The sequence below is a fragment of the Rhamphochromis sp. 'chilingali' genome (genome assembly GCF_963969265.1).
Source record: "Rhamphochromis sp. 'chilingali' genome assembly, chromosome: 9".
In the NCBI taxonomy this organism is placed as follows: Eukaryota; Metazoa; Chordata; class Actinopteri; order Cichliformes; family Cichlidae; genus Rhamphochromis; species Rhamphochromis sp. 'chilingali'.
Window position 1 is genome coordinate 11,422,865 of NC_137936.1, and position 15,683 is coordinate 11,438,547.

The 15,683-nt window shown below is 41.9% G+C and overlaps 1 protein-coding gene across 1 annotated transcript in view; it reads left to right on the forward strand.

The window, feature by feature from the left end:
• The window catches only part of suclg2 (succinate-CoA ligase GDP-forming subunit beta), a 108,813-nt gene that overhangs the window by 41,942 nt on the left and 51,188 nt on the right, over positions 1-15,683 (forward strand). Inside the window, exons 6-9 of the mRNA XM_080890872.1 lie at positions 896-985; positions 2,875-2,971; positions 12,672-12,833; positions 13,969-14,111. Coding sequence (XP_080746998.1) covers positions 896-985; positions 2,875-2,971; positions 12,672-12,833; positions 13,969-14,111 — 492 coding nt within the window. The remainder of the gene's footprint in view (positions 1-895; positions 986-2,874; positions 2,972-12,671; positions 12,834-13,968; positions 14,112-15,683) is intronic.

Below are 15,683 nucleotides of genomic sequence, written 5' to 3' on the forward strand. Positions count from 1 at the left end.
AAGTGCAGAAGAAGCAGGTGAGATATTTTAAATGGAATAAAACTGTAGGTGTGAGGTAAATAAGTAAAAGAGCCAGCAAGTCTTATTTATATATGTTCAGCTTCTAATCAGCCACCGTTTCTCTCTGAACCATGTGCTTTTTTGGGTCACACACTCTGCTTTATGGAGGACGGATAACCTCCTCTGCCAACAATGATGCTATCAGTCATCAGCAGTGCTAAAGGGGGAGGATAGAACGATTTGAATATGGAGCCAATTGCCCAATCCTAATAAACACACATGCCCAGAACTTCCCACAGATCAGTCGATGCATTATGCATAAATTACCTGCATGTTATAAAAACCCAGTGGAATGTGGGTAAAGGATCTAAAAGGATAGATCTGGATCACTTTCTTCAATTTTGCAAACTGGCATTGGTCTTGGTGATGGATATGCTCCCTGAAATTTTATTATGTTACACCATGTTACTGTACTCCTGCTTTGTGCAAGCTATAACTCTGGTGTCTGATTCTGGTTTTGTACAGTTTACGTATTTTGTGGTCTACAAAGGAAAATGAATGACATGGTTTAGGAAAGAAACAGTTCGTACATGTGCAGATGCTCCACTAGTACCTCAGGGATTGCTTCAGCTACTACAAATAAGCACTCATTAATAAGATAATCATAAGCATTTATAAAAAGTTTGATGAGTGTGATGAGCACTTTTAGATATATTTTTGGGAGGTATTGTGATCATCTTCATAGACAGCCTATTGCTGTTAGAGAGTTGGTCCATTCTGTGTATGATTATCAGAAATATATTGCATAGTTTATTTAGGATATAGCCTAATGTTTACTTCTTGTCTTCGTTTGTTTGTCTTCCTCTGTCTTGCATATTCTCTACAAATCTACCAGGAAGCCATAGATATCTTTGAAGGTGTGAGAGACGACCAGGCACTTCGCATGGCAGCTAATTTGGGTTTCAAAGGAGCTCTGCAGAGACAGGTAATGGGCCCATGGAAGGCTTTAAAGTCACAAAGAAGGATCAGTGATTCTGACATTCATATATATGTAGGCAGGCAGATGCTTGCCCAGTCATAAATAGGCCATACTTTGGCTATTATTAGTTTTCCAGAGGCAAGTTGTGAAGTGTCATTATACTATGCTGACTTGCCAGGTGGTCTGTTGTCATACTTGGCAGTGAGGCACAGCACTGTGCCAGGCTTAGGGAGCTTACAGTACTAACGATATCATTATTTGGTAGAACATGGCACACACTGATTTTGTGAGTGAATCATGCGTTAGCCACTAAAACTCATCTCAGTGGGCCAGTTATGATTTTGAGGACAGTGAAACAAACATTTTCTCTCCTCTCCCCAAAGTTTTGAGTCATGTTCAGGCATTTGCTCTGAAAATAAAGCTGAGGAAGATTAGCACAGCAGTAGGCAAAGCTCACAGTCTGAATAAAATGTGTGCTCGGTTAAGATTACTTTAGATCTTTTTTTTTTTTTTGCCTCTTAGTATTAAACCCTATTTTTATGGCAAAATTTCAAGTATTTATTTCTGGGCAAATTTACACAAATTTTGATTTTTATTCAGATTTTCTATGTGTTGTTTCACATTTGCCGTCACGAGCACTGGAAAAAACAGTTAACTTCTGGTTTGTGTGATTGCTATTGTTAGCAAATCCATGCAGGCTGTTGCCCATATACAGTATAAAAAAAGGCTGAATTGTGTCTGTGGGTTAACGGCACCTTGCCGGGGAGGTGACAGGTGTGTTTACAGTGTCTGTGAGCTATGAAAGGCTTCACAGTGTGGGCCTAAAGCCACACAGCAGACAAACTTTTGGCCTTGCATGCCATGTCAAGAATGTAAGCCGACGTCACAGCTTTGTGCTGGAAAAGGACAGAAAATCTGCAAGTCATGTTTCCATCACTGCAGATTGAAGGCAGAGCCGATAAATACCCAGAAACGCCGTCAAGCAGACTAGAGTCATTTGACTGATGATAAATGCAGCTGTACCCTTTCCCGCTGTAGAGAAAAGTCAGATGTTTGTCCAGTATAAAAAGGGCTTAATTTGTTTTCTTTTGCACAAGCTCTGACTGGCATGAGAAATCAGATAACTCAAATCCTAGCACATAGAATAATGAAATATATAAATTACAAAAAAGTAAAAATCAAATCTGCCTTTGTGAAGCAAACTTGATTTGATGACATTTTTATTGCATCCTTTTTTATGGCCTGTTTTTGCTGGATACTGAAAGGAAATTGATTTTAAACAGGGAATGGGAGAAATAGAAAATGATTGGTTAGTTGTGTGCATTGTTAGTGCGCTTCTCCTTGGTTGCTGTTTGTCAGTTGCCAAGCTGTTTAATTCAGACATAATTACAGCATTTCTAAAATACCTTTACTGTTTTGAAGGAGCTGTGTGGCGACGGGACCTTGTGCAGATACAATTTTTTGCGCATCTGTCTGCACTGTCAGACTGCCTTTGTCACTAAAGAAGCAAAGCTATAGAGAATTAAAAAGAGGTTCCTTTTAAAAGGAGGATTTCATTGATAATGTTTAAGTGCAGTCGTGTTTAATATCCCGTATTCTCACTGACAACATTTGTTTTCCACATTGTAAATATCAGTTTTTTAAATGCAAAAGGCACATTAGCAAAACAGGTATGCATCGATACTACATCTATGTGCAATCAAGTGAAAGGTGTGCTAACACCAGGTAATTTAACTTTGCCTTCCTTACACATTAATGCCATAAAAAGACACGGCGATGTTGAAGGTGATTTGCCATGTTTTATGTAGCCTGTGTGGGAGGCTGAGCAGCCTTGTCAGGGCTGACTACTCAGAGCCGAACCATCAGGTAATTACTGTCCTCTGTGGACCTCACAGGCAGCAGATCAGATTAAGAGGCTCTATGATCTGTTCCTGAAAGTCGACGCCACTCAAGTTGAAGTCAATCCTCTCGGAGAGACTCCCGAAGGACAAGGTACTTTGTATCATTTTTTAAAAACATACTTGCCTGTATGTTTGTTTGTTTCATGTGTGTCTTTGGATGTGTGCCGTCCTGCTGTCTGTAATTTCTATTAAACATTTTACACGCAGAACTCAGCATTTCAGCGTCACGATGCTGCCACATATTAATCACCGACTGCGAGACAGAGGCAGCACTTCGCTCCTCTGGTCTAAATGCATTTCAGAATGTGAAGTGTACTGTAATTGCAACACACTGACATCAGCTTCTTGTCAGCATGACTTTGTCTGGATCAAAATCCAAATGGCTTCAGGGAGCAGAGCTTTCCATATTCACAGCATGTTCATGTTTGTTGATGTTTCCTAGTTGCTGATGATTAACTGAAGGCATATAATCTATCATCAGCAAGTAATGAGGGACTACGAATAGCAGCAGCGGCAGCTTCAGACGCAGCCTTTTAATTTATGGTCGGCGAAGATTAACCACTTTGAGATGTTCTGTGAAACTCTTATGGGCTCTGAGTGGAGCATTAATGAAATAAAGTAAAGTATCATAATTAAAAATATATTGACATAGGTAACTTTGCATGACCGTTTGTAGTTTTTGAATTGATCAGCGTTTATTTCATATTTATTATTTTCATATTTATTTCATATTTTGCATGCGCACAAGATGTTCTGTGTAATCCCAGCAAATCTTTATAGGAAAGCTAACAACAAATAATGCTGTTTATATTTATAAATATATCAAGTATAAATGTTAAGATTTCCAAAATAATAGGAAGAAATAGTAGTTCCCAAGTTAAAAACGTTGCATCGGGGAATGCCCCTAAAGCACTTTAAAAACCACAAAAACAATTTAATTTATCATACTGTTCACTTGTTCTATTCTCAAAGGAATTATTTTCTATAATTGTGTCGTTGTAAACTGGCCTTATTCCAAATGCATGTGCTCAGCCAAAAGTACTTAACTTGGAATATGTCTGTAAGTGTCTCTGAATGGATGAAAGGGAGATTATTAAAAGGTTGAGCAATTATCATCTTCACTCGACAATGTTTATTGGAGTGAAGCTTAGCCTATTACACGCTCAGTCTATTGAAATTAACTTTCAGTAATTATATTCAAGATAAATTTATTGTGTCGTCAAGCAATAAATATTGTCTCTTAACTCTTTGTACTTCATGTATAAATGATCAGATGAGACACATGAGCCAAATGACAAACTGTAAAATAGTAATGCTAAATTTTCTAAGAAACAAGCAATGATTAAGGTGTTGGCCTTGATCAACATGTCTGACTTTGTGCTGCTGCAGAAGTAGTTACGGCTGCCACGATTAGTCGACTAGTCACGATTACGTCGACTATCAAAATCGTCAACGACTGATTTAAGTCGACGCGTCGTTTGAAGCTGTGTAAGATACCAAAAGACGCAGGAATAAGTAGTAGGATTTAAGAGTGTAATAACGGACTGAAACAGAAGATGGCAGCACTGCATGTACAAGGATGCCAGCTGCCGTTAAACCCCGAAGAAGAAGGAGCTGTGTCCCAGACAGTGTTGCCAACTTAGTGACTTTGTCGCTATATTTAGCGAGTTTTCAGACCCCTTAGCGACTTTTTTTCTAAAAAAAAAAATCGCTAAAATAAGACGTGAAAGCACGTATCGCTTTTACTCTCAACAAGCAAATCAAATCACTTTTTATTGTCACATCACATGTGCAGGCACACTGGCACAGCACATGCGAGTGAAATTCTTGTGTGCGAGCCCCACAAGCAACAGAGATGTGCAAACACAACAACACAAACGAGCAAAATACAAGAATGGCCAACCTGAAACTAATAAATATATGTACAATATATAATAGTGTATGCATTTCTGGATGTGTATACTAAATATTTTCCTACGTGTGTGTGTGTGTGTGTGTGTGTGTGTGTGTGTGTGTGTGTGTGTGTGTGTGTGTGTGTGTGTGTGTGTGTGTGTGTGTGTGTGTGTGTGTGTGTACACATTTTTACAAATTAAATAGTAAAAAAATAAAATAATAATAATAATAAAATATATAAAATATACAGAGTTGAATATGTGCAAAACAAGTGGCATTTATATACAGTGTGGAGTGCATAATGTTGAAGTTCCAGTAGTGAAGCTGAGGTGTCTATGACGTGTTCAGCAGTCTGATGGCCTGATGGAAAAAGCTGTCTCTCAGTCTGCTGGTACGGGACCGGATGCTGCAGAACCTCCTTCCTGATGGAAGCAGTCTGAACAGTTTATGGCTGGGGTGACTGGAGTCCTTGAGGATCCTCCCCGCTTTCCTCAGGCACCGCTTCCTGTAGATGTCTTGGAGGGAGGGAAGCTCACCTCCAATTATCCGTTCAGAGCACCGCACTACTCGCTGGAGAGCTTTGCAGTTGTAGGCGGTGCTGTTGCCATACCAGGTGGTGATGCATCCAGTGAGGATGCTCTCAATGGCACAGCGATAGAAGGTCCTGAGGATGCGGGGGCTCATGCCGAATCTTTTCAGTCTCCTGAGAAAGAAGAGGCGCTGCTGCGCCTTCTTCACTGTTTTGTTTATGTGTACTGACCACGTAAGATCCTCAGCCAGGTGTACGCCAAGGAACCGGAAGCTGCTCACTCTCTCCACAGCAGCGCCGTTGATGGTGATGGGGGTGTGTACTTCTCTGCACCTCCGGAAGTCCACTATCAACTCCTTTGTCTTTGCGACGTTGAGGGTGAGATGGTTGTCTTGACACCAGTGGGTCAGGGCGCTGACCTCCTCCCTGTAAGCCGTCTCATCACCGTTGGTGATAAGACCCACCACTGTAGTGTCGTCCGCAAACTTCACAATGATGTTGGAGCTGTTAGTGGCTGTGCAGTCGTAGGTGTAGAGTGAGTACAGGAGAGGGCTCAGTACACACCCCTGTGGAGCACCAGTGTTCAGTGTGATGGGGGATGAGGTGATGCTGCCCAGTCTGACCACCTGGCGTCTGTCAGACAGGAAGCTAAGGATCCAGCTGCAGAGGGAGCTGCTCAGTCCTAGATCCTGCAGTTTCCTGTCCAGCTTCGAGGGAACGATGGTATTGAATGCTGAGCTGTAATCTACAAACAGCATCCTCACATACGTGTCTCTCTTCTCCAGGTGTGACAGGGCAGTGTGTAGTGTCAGGGCTATGGCATCATCAGTGGACCTGTTGTGGCGGTATGCAAACTGTAGAGGGTCCAGTGAGTCGGGTAGTGCAGAGCAGATGAAGTCCCTGACCAGCTTCTCGAAGCATTTGCTTACGATGGGGGTCAGGGCTACAGGTCGCCAGTCGTTCAATGAGGAGATGGTGGAGGATTTGGGTACAGGGACGATGGTGGCCATTTTGAAGCAGGCTGGGACTACAGACAGAGAGAGGGAAAGGTTGAAGATGTGCGTGAACACTCCAGCCAGCTGAGCCGCGCATGACCTGAGGACGCGGCCGGGAATCCCGTCCGGACCAGTAGCTTTGCGCGCGTTCACCTTCCTGAAGCACTTCCGCACATCCTCCTCAGACACAGTGTGCGCACTGACGTCATCCGCGGTGCGCACACTGTCCGGTCTCATGGTGTTCGCTGTGTCGAATCTAGCGTAGAATACGTTTAGATCCTCACACAGAGAGGCCGTGGTCTGCGGTGTGCTGGTTTTCCCTCTAAAGTCTGTGATCGTGTTTAGTCCCTGCCACATACTCCGAGGGTTGTCAAACTGTTGTTCCACCCTGTCCCTGTACTCACGTTTGGCTGCTTTGATCGTCTTCCGGAGTTGGTAATGTGCGTGTTTGTAGTCCGATGTGTTCGCGGAGGCAAAGGCGGTGTTCCGTGCCGCCAGTGCCGCGCGAACATCTCCGTTAATCCAGGGTTTTTGATTTGGGAAGGATTTGACTGTTCTGGATGGGACGACATCTTCCACGCATTTCCTGATAAATCCACAGACTGAGTCTGTGTATTCATCAATGTCTCTGGCGGCCACGTGAAACATTTCCCAGTCCGCGTGATCAAAACAGTCCCGCAGCGCAGACTCCGATTGGTCCGTCCAACAGTGCACCGCCCTCCGGGTTGGAGCTTCCTGTTTCAGCTTCTGCCTGTAGGCGGGCAGGAGCAGGATGGAGCAGTGATCTGATTGGCCGAATGGGGCGCGGGGGAGGGCTTTGTACGCATCCCGGAAAGAGGTGTAACAGTGGTCGAGTTGCCGGTTTCCACGTGTGTTGAAAAGGATGTGTTGATGGAGTTTTGGTGAGACTTTCTTCAGGTTTCCCTTATTAAAGTCTCCGGCTGTGATAAACGCTGCCTCTGGGTGTGCGGTTTCCTCGCTGCTGATCGCGCTGTACAGTTCCCTGAGTGCACGGTCAGTGTCGGCTTGTGGGGGAATGTAAACAGCCGTAATAATCACTGCTGTAAATTCCCTCGGTAGCCAGAATGGCCGGCACTTAATCATCAGGTACTCCAGGTCCGGTGAGCAGAAGGATTTGACCGGGTGCACGTTCGCATAATCACACCAGCTGTTGTTGATCATGAAACACACACCACCGCCTCTGCTTTTCCCAGTAAGATCCTGTGACCTGTCCACGCGGTGCACAGAGAACCCCGGCAGTTGTATTGCGGAGTCCGGTACTTTGTCCGATAGCCAGGTTTCTGTGAGGCAGATCACGCAGCAGTCCCGCATCTCTCGCTGGAATGAGATCCGTGCCCGAAGCTCGCACAGCTTGTTCTCCAGAGACTGCATATTAGCCATATGCAGCGGGTGCTGTAACGCAGTCAGTTCTTCTTTTACTCTTTTACTCTTATGCTGTTTTGTGGATTACAAGGTTTAAAACTACTTATAAACACAGACACAAAGTAACTCCACCAGAGCGCCTATTTCGGGTCACTTTTGCCGGTCCAAGCCCGGGTAAAGGAGCAGGGTTGGAATTGTGACATTAAAAAAACAATAATTGCTAAAAGAAATTTAATTTGTAGTTCTAAACTCTAAATGCATTTAGGACGTTTTTTACTCACTTTATGTCTCTTCCACGATGTTATTTCTCTCTCCAACAACATGGGTTACAATTAGATTAGCATGACCAATTATGCAAATTAGGCGATGACGTCATTTAGCGACTTCTAGCGACTTTTAGGACAACCAATAGCGATTTTCCTTACTGAGGAGTTGGCAACACTGGTCCCAGAATTCATAGCGCAGCCCAGCTCAGTTTCCAACAATGGCGGCAGCTAGTTAGTTTTAATGTTACTCTTATTATTCTTTCTGGGTCACAAAATAAACGTTTAACATATTTTCAGGCAAGAATGTAGCTGTGTAAACCTCAAATATCTGCTCAGTTTATCAAGACACCACATATTTTCAAAAGCGCTCCGACGTTTTCGGAGATGTCTGTTACCCACTAGCTCGATAGCTAGCCGGGGGCAAGGCTCACTAGAGCCCGTGAGAACACCGGACTCCCGGCAAATCGTTTTCAAACCCACCGCGGTCTTTCGCTACTCAGGTTAAACATGATATATGAGTCACTTAGATAACTTGGAAATGTTATTGTTTGGCTTTTTTTTAGTGTTTTATTTGTTCCTGAGTTAATCGGTTTGGCTGAGATCAAAGTTATAGTTTTTACACAGCTGAATAAACGTCAAGCAGACAGCTGATTATCAGAAGTGTGAGATGCTCCAGAATATACTCCGGTGTCCTGTTATATTTTAGATAGCAAGGAGTTTATTAAACTTCACTGAAACAATCTGCAAATTTCATTCAAATTTAATAAACTATCATCTTGTCTTTATTTTTAGTTAGCACAGACCTTAAACACTTAAAGCTGTAAGCTAATGATAGTTATATAAGAGCAGATGCTGCTGGTGCAATAAGCTGTAGTTTTACGTCTAATACTTGCATGATCTGATTAGTCGACTAATCGCAAAAATAATCTGTGACTAGTCGACTATCAAAATAATTGTTTGTGGCAGCCCTAAAAGTAGTTAATAAAAAGATGGGATATTTCAGTCATTGAAAAGTGTCTTAGATTAGTAATTTAGAAGTACAGTCTTAAATCCCCCCTTATTTCTTTATATTTTGCTAGGATAATGGAAAAAGGGGTGCAATGATTTACTGAAACACGCAAACATCCATGGAAATACAATATATAAGGCAAAGAGAGAGTTAATTAAATTCTACTGAGCTTAAAACTCAACATTTGGTAAGACCAACTTTATCTTGAGCACAGCCTGAACTCTCTAAGCAAACCTTTCTTGGCATTTCCTGAAGTAATCCTCAGAAATAGTGTTAGATTTGTATTGTTGATTGTCATTTATGCTTAGAAATATTTACTTATATATGCTTAGAGTTTTGTAATTAGTTGTAGATTGGTAGAGGTTTTGATCCTTGATAGTCTGCAAACTTTGTGTGTATTAGACAGCACTTTGGGAGCATGAGAGGTCATACCGTGTCTTATTGTTTTATGGTAGGATTAACGTAGTTGCGTCTGTTCTAGTCTAAGTGCTCTTTGTTTAGATGAACTGCAGGACTTCCTCACCGTGTTATCTAGGGTGAGGGGGAGGCTACCCTCTTCCTGACCAAGGATGTTTGACCCTTTGATCAGCAGTCCACACACACACACACACACACACACACACACACACACACACACACACACACACACACACACACACACACACACACACAGGCAAGGTACTCTTTGTGTGTATGTAGACGTCATATGTTAATGAACTTATGCATATTCATGTAACCTCAATAAAAGAACAGTGGTACGGGAGAACGGACGAGAGCTACTGGGGTCAAGCGAAGGAACGGTTCTCTCCCGTGCACGAGTAACATGAAGAAGTTTGCCTACTTGCGTCTTGCTTGCAGTGTAATTATATTGTCTTAACGTTCCAGCGAATAGGTTTATGCTACAAACCTATCAAATAGATCTCAAAGCTTCTTGAAGGACATTCAAAGCTCTTCTTTGGATGTTGGCTGCCTGTTCAGTTCAGCAATGTTGCTGATTGGACTCCGGGGACAGTGACTGTTGTGTCTGAGTGATGGTGTTTCACTGTGTGTTTTCTCTATCCAGGTATATTTTTACTGCATTGACGGTTTGTTCGGGATCGTAATGTTAAAAAAAATGAAAGTGCTGCCAGTCAGATAGTTTCCTGATGGTATTGCTTGATAGATCAAAATTTGAAGTGAATGAAATACAGCCAAAATCATGACACAGCCTCCACTGTGTTTTACAGATGGCTCCAGACACTCACTGTTGTATGTTTTTCCTGACTTCCTCCAGACGGGTTGAACCAAAAATTTCAAATGCGCTTTCATCACTCCGTCAGCCCTGCAGCCGCTAATTTTCAGCCCAGTGGTATTTGGCCTTTTCTACCCCGTTTCCCTTCATTAAGAATTTTTGATTCAATGAAGAGTGGATGGATCTCAAGTCTGTTCATTTTCTTTTTAGGCTTGCTACTTCTTTTGTCCTCCATGTATCCAGTTTCCTTAATAATGCCAAGATACTCACATACAAGTTATATGAATCCACAACAGTAGTTCATCCTTGAGTCGAGTAACTTTTTTTTCATATACTTGAATGTATCATAGGTCAGTGTTAAAGGGCTTAACAAAACAAAAATTCCTCTGAAAATGGTCAGGTACAAGGACTGGAGAGAAAAGGCGACTTTTAATGGTTTAATGAAAAACTTTGAAAGGCCTTCAGAAAGCCTGGAGCACTATTGATCAAAAAAATTTTTAAAAATTACAAGAAAGTCTGTCTTCTTGGAGGAAAAAGATAAAGACATGATTCAAGATTTTTGCACAGTAGAATACAATTGGATCCAATATCTACCAGGATTGTTCAATTTTAAAGTAAAATACCATTTCACGGCCCCTTACTTTATTTGAAAGTCACCAAGAGCAGTTCACATTTCTGTCCTCCTCTCATTTGTAGCAGGCACTAGCAAACTGTTGTGTCCAGTAAGAGTAATGTAAGAGTAAAGTTTCTGCTTCTATAATTTCTTGATGTATTTTTCCTGTATGGCGTAATCCCTGTTGGAAGCAAGCACTTCCAGTCACACAGAAGAACAGAGATATGGGTAAATTTCAGTCACCTTGATTTCCCCTAGTGACAAAAATGGAGGTTAGCAGGAAAACAATTCAAGTGCTCGTCATTCACATGAGAAGGCTGTTATAGGAAGTCACAAAGCATTATTCCAGCGCTTGTGACGCTGCCAAACGTTGGTTTTTGTTTTTATTTTTCTCTCAAAGAAATAAGAGTGATTGTCTTGTCTTTGGAGCTGAACACAGATTGAGTGTGATGTGTCATACACTATTACAGCGTGCTGAAGATGCATCACTTCTTTGATCCTTAGTTTCCTCAAAAAAAAGATGCTTGCTCAAAGTTATCAAACACTCACACGACAATGTTTTTGTGTGATTCGTTATGAATATTAATGCAGAAAATGAGTCCTTAAAAAAACTGAATTTATACGAGGGGTATGATTTTTTTTTTTCTTTTTTTTTTAAAGAAGGAAGACGCAGGTGTTGTGATTGAAGCAGGCTTTGTAGAAGGGCTTCACATTAACATCAGCTCATTCTTTGCTTCGATTTGTTCACACGTCGCAAGGGAGCACAGCTATTTTCTTGCAGGCTTTCGACAGACGTGTTTGGAGAAGGAAAATTTCTCAAGGGTGGAAAATTTGTATTTTTTTGTCTCGTTTGGTAATAGCTGAATACATTTTGTAGATAGACTGCAATAATGGATGTGTCAAAACAGAACAAAAAGGAATTGTGTAGTGAGGAAAACGCTTCACCTGGAGGACGCAGCATGCCGACTCCCCAGTCCCAGGAGAGTCTGCCGGCTCCATGTGTCTTGTGTCCATGTATGTTGCTCATGTTGCACTCATAAAATATTTGCACATTTCAATATTTTCCTTCCTTTCCTCAGTTTCGCATCAGGATTGCCTGAATGTTTAAATGTAATTAGCCATTAAGTGGAATAGTTAATATTGAAGGTGCTATAGAACATTACCGTAGTTCATTTTAAAGCAAAGTGTGGAAAATACTGTGAGGCCTGAGACTGAAAACTGGACTGGAGAATATAAAGTCAGCACAAGCAGCTGGTTAGCAAAGCAAAAACTGGAACTAGGAGACGTGGTCCTCCATTTGGATGTCATTTTTATACTTTAGGTTTTGTATTAAATTAATTGAGCTTCAATATCGGGGTGAATTTGTTACCTTTCCCCCTACTTTCCTGGTTTTAATAATAAGCTGAGCTAACTGACTTCTGGCTCCAGCTACAAATTTAGCAAATAGACGTGACTTTTCAAATTCTCACCAAGACGGCAAATAACTGTATTTCTTTTGAATGTCCAGTTATCCCTTTCAGTTAGAGTCACTATTTAAGTGTAAGCGCTTCTACTAATTTGTTACATTATTAGTGTGCGGTATTTTCAGGTGGCTTTAAGAGTGTAGAGTCTTTGAAATACACACTCTTTGATGTGTAAAGGAAATGTCCATTTGCTATAATAGTCTTTTCCTTAGAGGCAGTGTCAAAACCACATACCTTAGTGAGCCTGAAATAATTAAGACCAGCAGACTGAGGGGACACCCTGGAGTTCATTACTTTCAGGTTTTAGAAATGGTAACTAGGTTTTTTTTTAATGTCTGGATTCTGCTTCCTCTTTCTCACTTGTTCTATTTTTCCCCCATTGCTGTCTTTTACCCATCCCTTACCGTAGTGGTTTGCTTTGATGCTAAGATCAACTTTGATGACAACGCTGAGTTCCGTCAGAAAAACGTGTTTGCCATGGATGACATGACGGAGGCCGACCCCACGGAGATGGCTGCAGCAAAGTGGGACCTTAAATATATCGGACTGGATGGGAACATTGCCTGCTTTGGTAAGGAAGCGAATCTCTCCATCAGACCCGACACACCTGCTTGCACATACACCACCCAATAAAGGAGTTCTCCCCTCCTGCCATGTGGCTTTAATGTGTCTCTTAAGTAGAGTAAGCGAAAAGCTCAGACACAGTTAAAACTTAGTCAAACTAACGGCAGTCTGTGCTCTCCTCCAGTCCACATTACAAGCAGCTTTCTGAAGACTCCAGAAGGATTGCTGCCATAACCAATGCGTTCTAATTAGCTATAATCCACCCAGGAAGTCTCCTGTGAGCCAGATTGTTAGCATTCTCATTAAAGGCCCCCTCTCTTGTCATAAATCAAAGCTTTTACAGTGTACAACTGCACTAACAGGTGCTCTCACTTCTTACCCCGTAGCCTCATAAACACATTAGTTGTCTGTTAACACTTCTCCTCCATTCTGCACACAAACCCCATTCTGCATCCCCAGCTCCCAGGCTCTCCTAAAGTAACAACAGCTTTTAAGGCCCCGCAGCTTCCTTGAGAACTCCGTAAGCCACCAAAGTGACAGCTGTTAAAGCGAATTTCCCTTTTATTGAGACCTTGGTTGGGGAGCTTGCCAGGACGCAAGTTCAGCTTGGCTAAACCAAATTATGTAGGACATTTTTGTGCACTTGGCTCCTGCACAACTCAGCAGGGCAGAGGCACAGGCAGTTGGCTAAATGATGACATAGTCCACAGTCCAAAAGCATAGCACAACCTCTTCTAATCAACACTCTCTTCTCTGAAGTCGGGAGCTGAGTTGTAATCAAATTTTCTCTGTGTTGCTTGACTTGAATGTTTCTGATTAGAAGATTTCCAGCAGATTCACTTTTTAAGTGTGGCATTTTTTTCCAGCTATTTGCTCGTATTTAGTGGATGACTTAGCACTGAATTCCTTTGCGGGTTATTATAGTTCATGCCATCTTTCCTTCAGTGTCAGTAATGTTACTTTAATTAACTCGTGTCTGCATGTATCGCACTTTGTTCTCAGGCACGTCTGTTTCAATATCCGAATATTAGCCTTTATTTAATGTTCAAATTGTTATACTTTAGCCTCAATTATCGTTAACACAAATATGTGAAAGTGCATAAAAACGAGTGCCTAATTATTACATTACATTGTCGTAACAGTGAATGGAGCTGGTTTGGCCATGGCCACGTGTGACATCATTGACCTGCATGGAGGAAAGCCAGCAAACTTCCTGGACCTGGGTGGTGGAGTCAAAGAGAAACAGGTGTACGAGGCTTTTAAGCTGCTCACTGCCGACCCAAAGGTAGGAACAAACTGTTAACAAAGAGGTCGCTTGCCTGCTTCTTGACCAGCTTGACTGTAACAGTTGAGTACATAAGCTAAATTGGTTACTGATTTTTAAAGCACAGCTTGGAAGAAAAAGCAATTTTACCACCTATTGAATTGCGTTTGATATTGCAGTCATGTATTTTGTCACAGTACATTCATAAAGCTCTATCTGTCTGGTTAGAGCTTTGTCAGTGCAACTCATTAGTCTGGGGACCTTGGCATATGCCCATGTTTAACTTAGGAAAACAGACTCTGGGAGGCTGTGTGATTATATGCCATCATTTCAGTTACTGTGGCATGATAAATTGGCGCTCTGTATTCTGCAGTAACTGCGCTTGTAAAGAAAGGCTAAGACGTGCAACCGCGTGCGCTGTGAACACGCAATAACGGGCGCATATGCAGCTCAGATTTAATGCACATATAAAACTTTAAATGAAAAGCATGCGACAGAAATTCTCGCGGCTGTGAATGAGTGGCAGCTCGGGGTGTTTTACAAGTGATTCTGCTCCATGTTCGGAAAGCTAATAATTCCAAGCTAAACAACGTAAGCCTTGTAACGATACCGCAGTGCTGATTGTGTGTTGACAGTTATCACATCGCTAAATCCCTCACTGCTGTCACTCCTGTATCCCAGGAATGATCACGGGTTCGCTCTCTGGGGCGTCTCTACTTGGTTGTGTTGAATACAGAGTAGAATTAGATTGAAATTCAGTCCTCAGCTCACTTTTTTTAAAAAAATCTTTCTTTAAAAAAAAGCACATGCTGACTTGATTTGGCAGTAAATATTTTTGAAGAATTAGCTTCGCATCTAGTTTAAAAAGCTGTCTTGCCAGCTGGAATTTCCTCAAATGGCTTTCCAGGACAGGTTACTAAACAATACAGCTACAGTACGCTGTAAGTGCATGTGATACATAGTCTAGTCTTAAAATAGATATTCTGTATATATTACACATACCAGAAAGCTTTATTTCATCTAAAGCTCATTCGAAACACTGAAGTAGGATTTTTCATGGTAGCAGTGTTGCACACCTTTTGTTGATGAATGTTAAAAACTTGCTAACCTTAACACTCCAGCAAGTGATACATTGCCTGACTCGAAAAATCCACTGTGTGATCGATTTTGGTCTCACAAAATCAGCCCGGCAGACTGTGGAGAAAAATAAAAATGAATATGGTGGTTAAAAAAGAAATGCAATCAACAGGGGAGATTTGCTGCTCTCTTCCCCTGAGGGAGCCACATTTTTATTATTATTATACCCTTTTAAAACAAGTTGGATATCTTCAAAGGCGAGATCAGGTTTTAGTCTGTATCCACTGGCCCCCTCACCATCAAACACTCCTCCTGTTCCTCTTTCTCTCTCTTTTTTTTTTGTCTTGGGTTGATTCCCCAAATCCAGATGGGGGAGTAGACCTGCTGCCTGTCCCTCCTGCTGCTGTGTATGGAAACGACGACGGGAAGCTCCTCCCTAACAGGGAAAAAAATAGAGGAGGATTGACATTAAACTGGGTTGGAAGCACCATTAGCATTTCAACCAGGGGAGCTGAG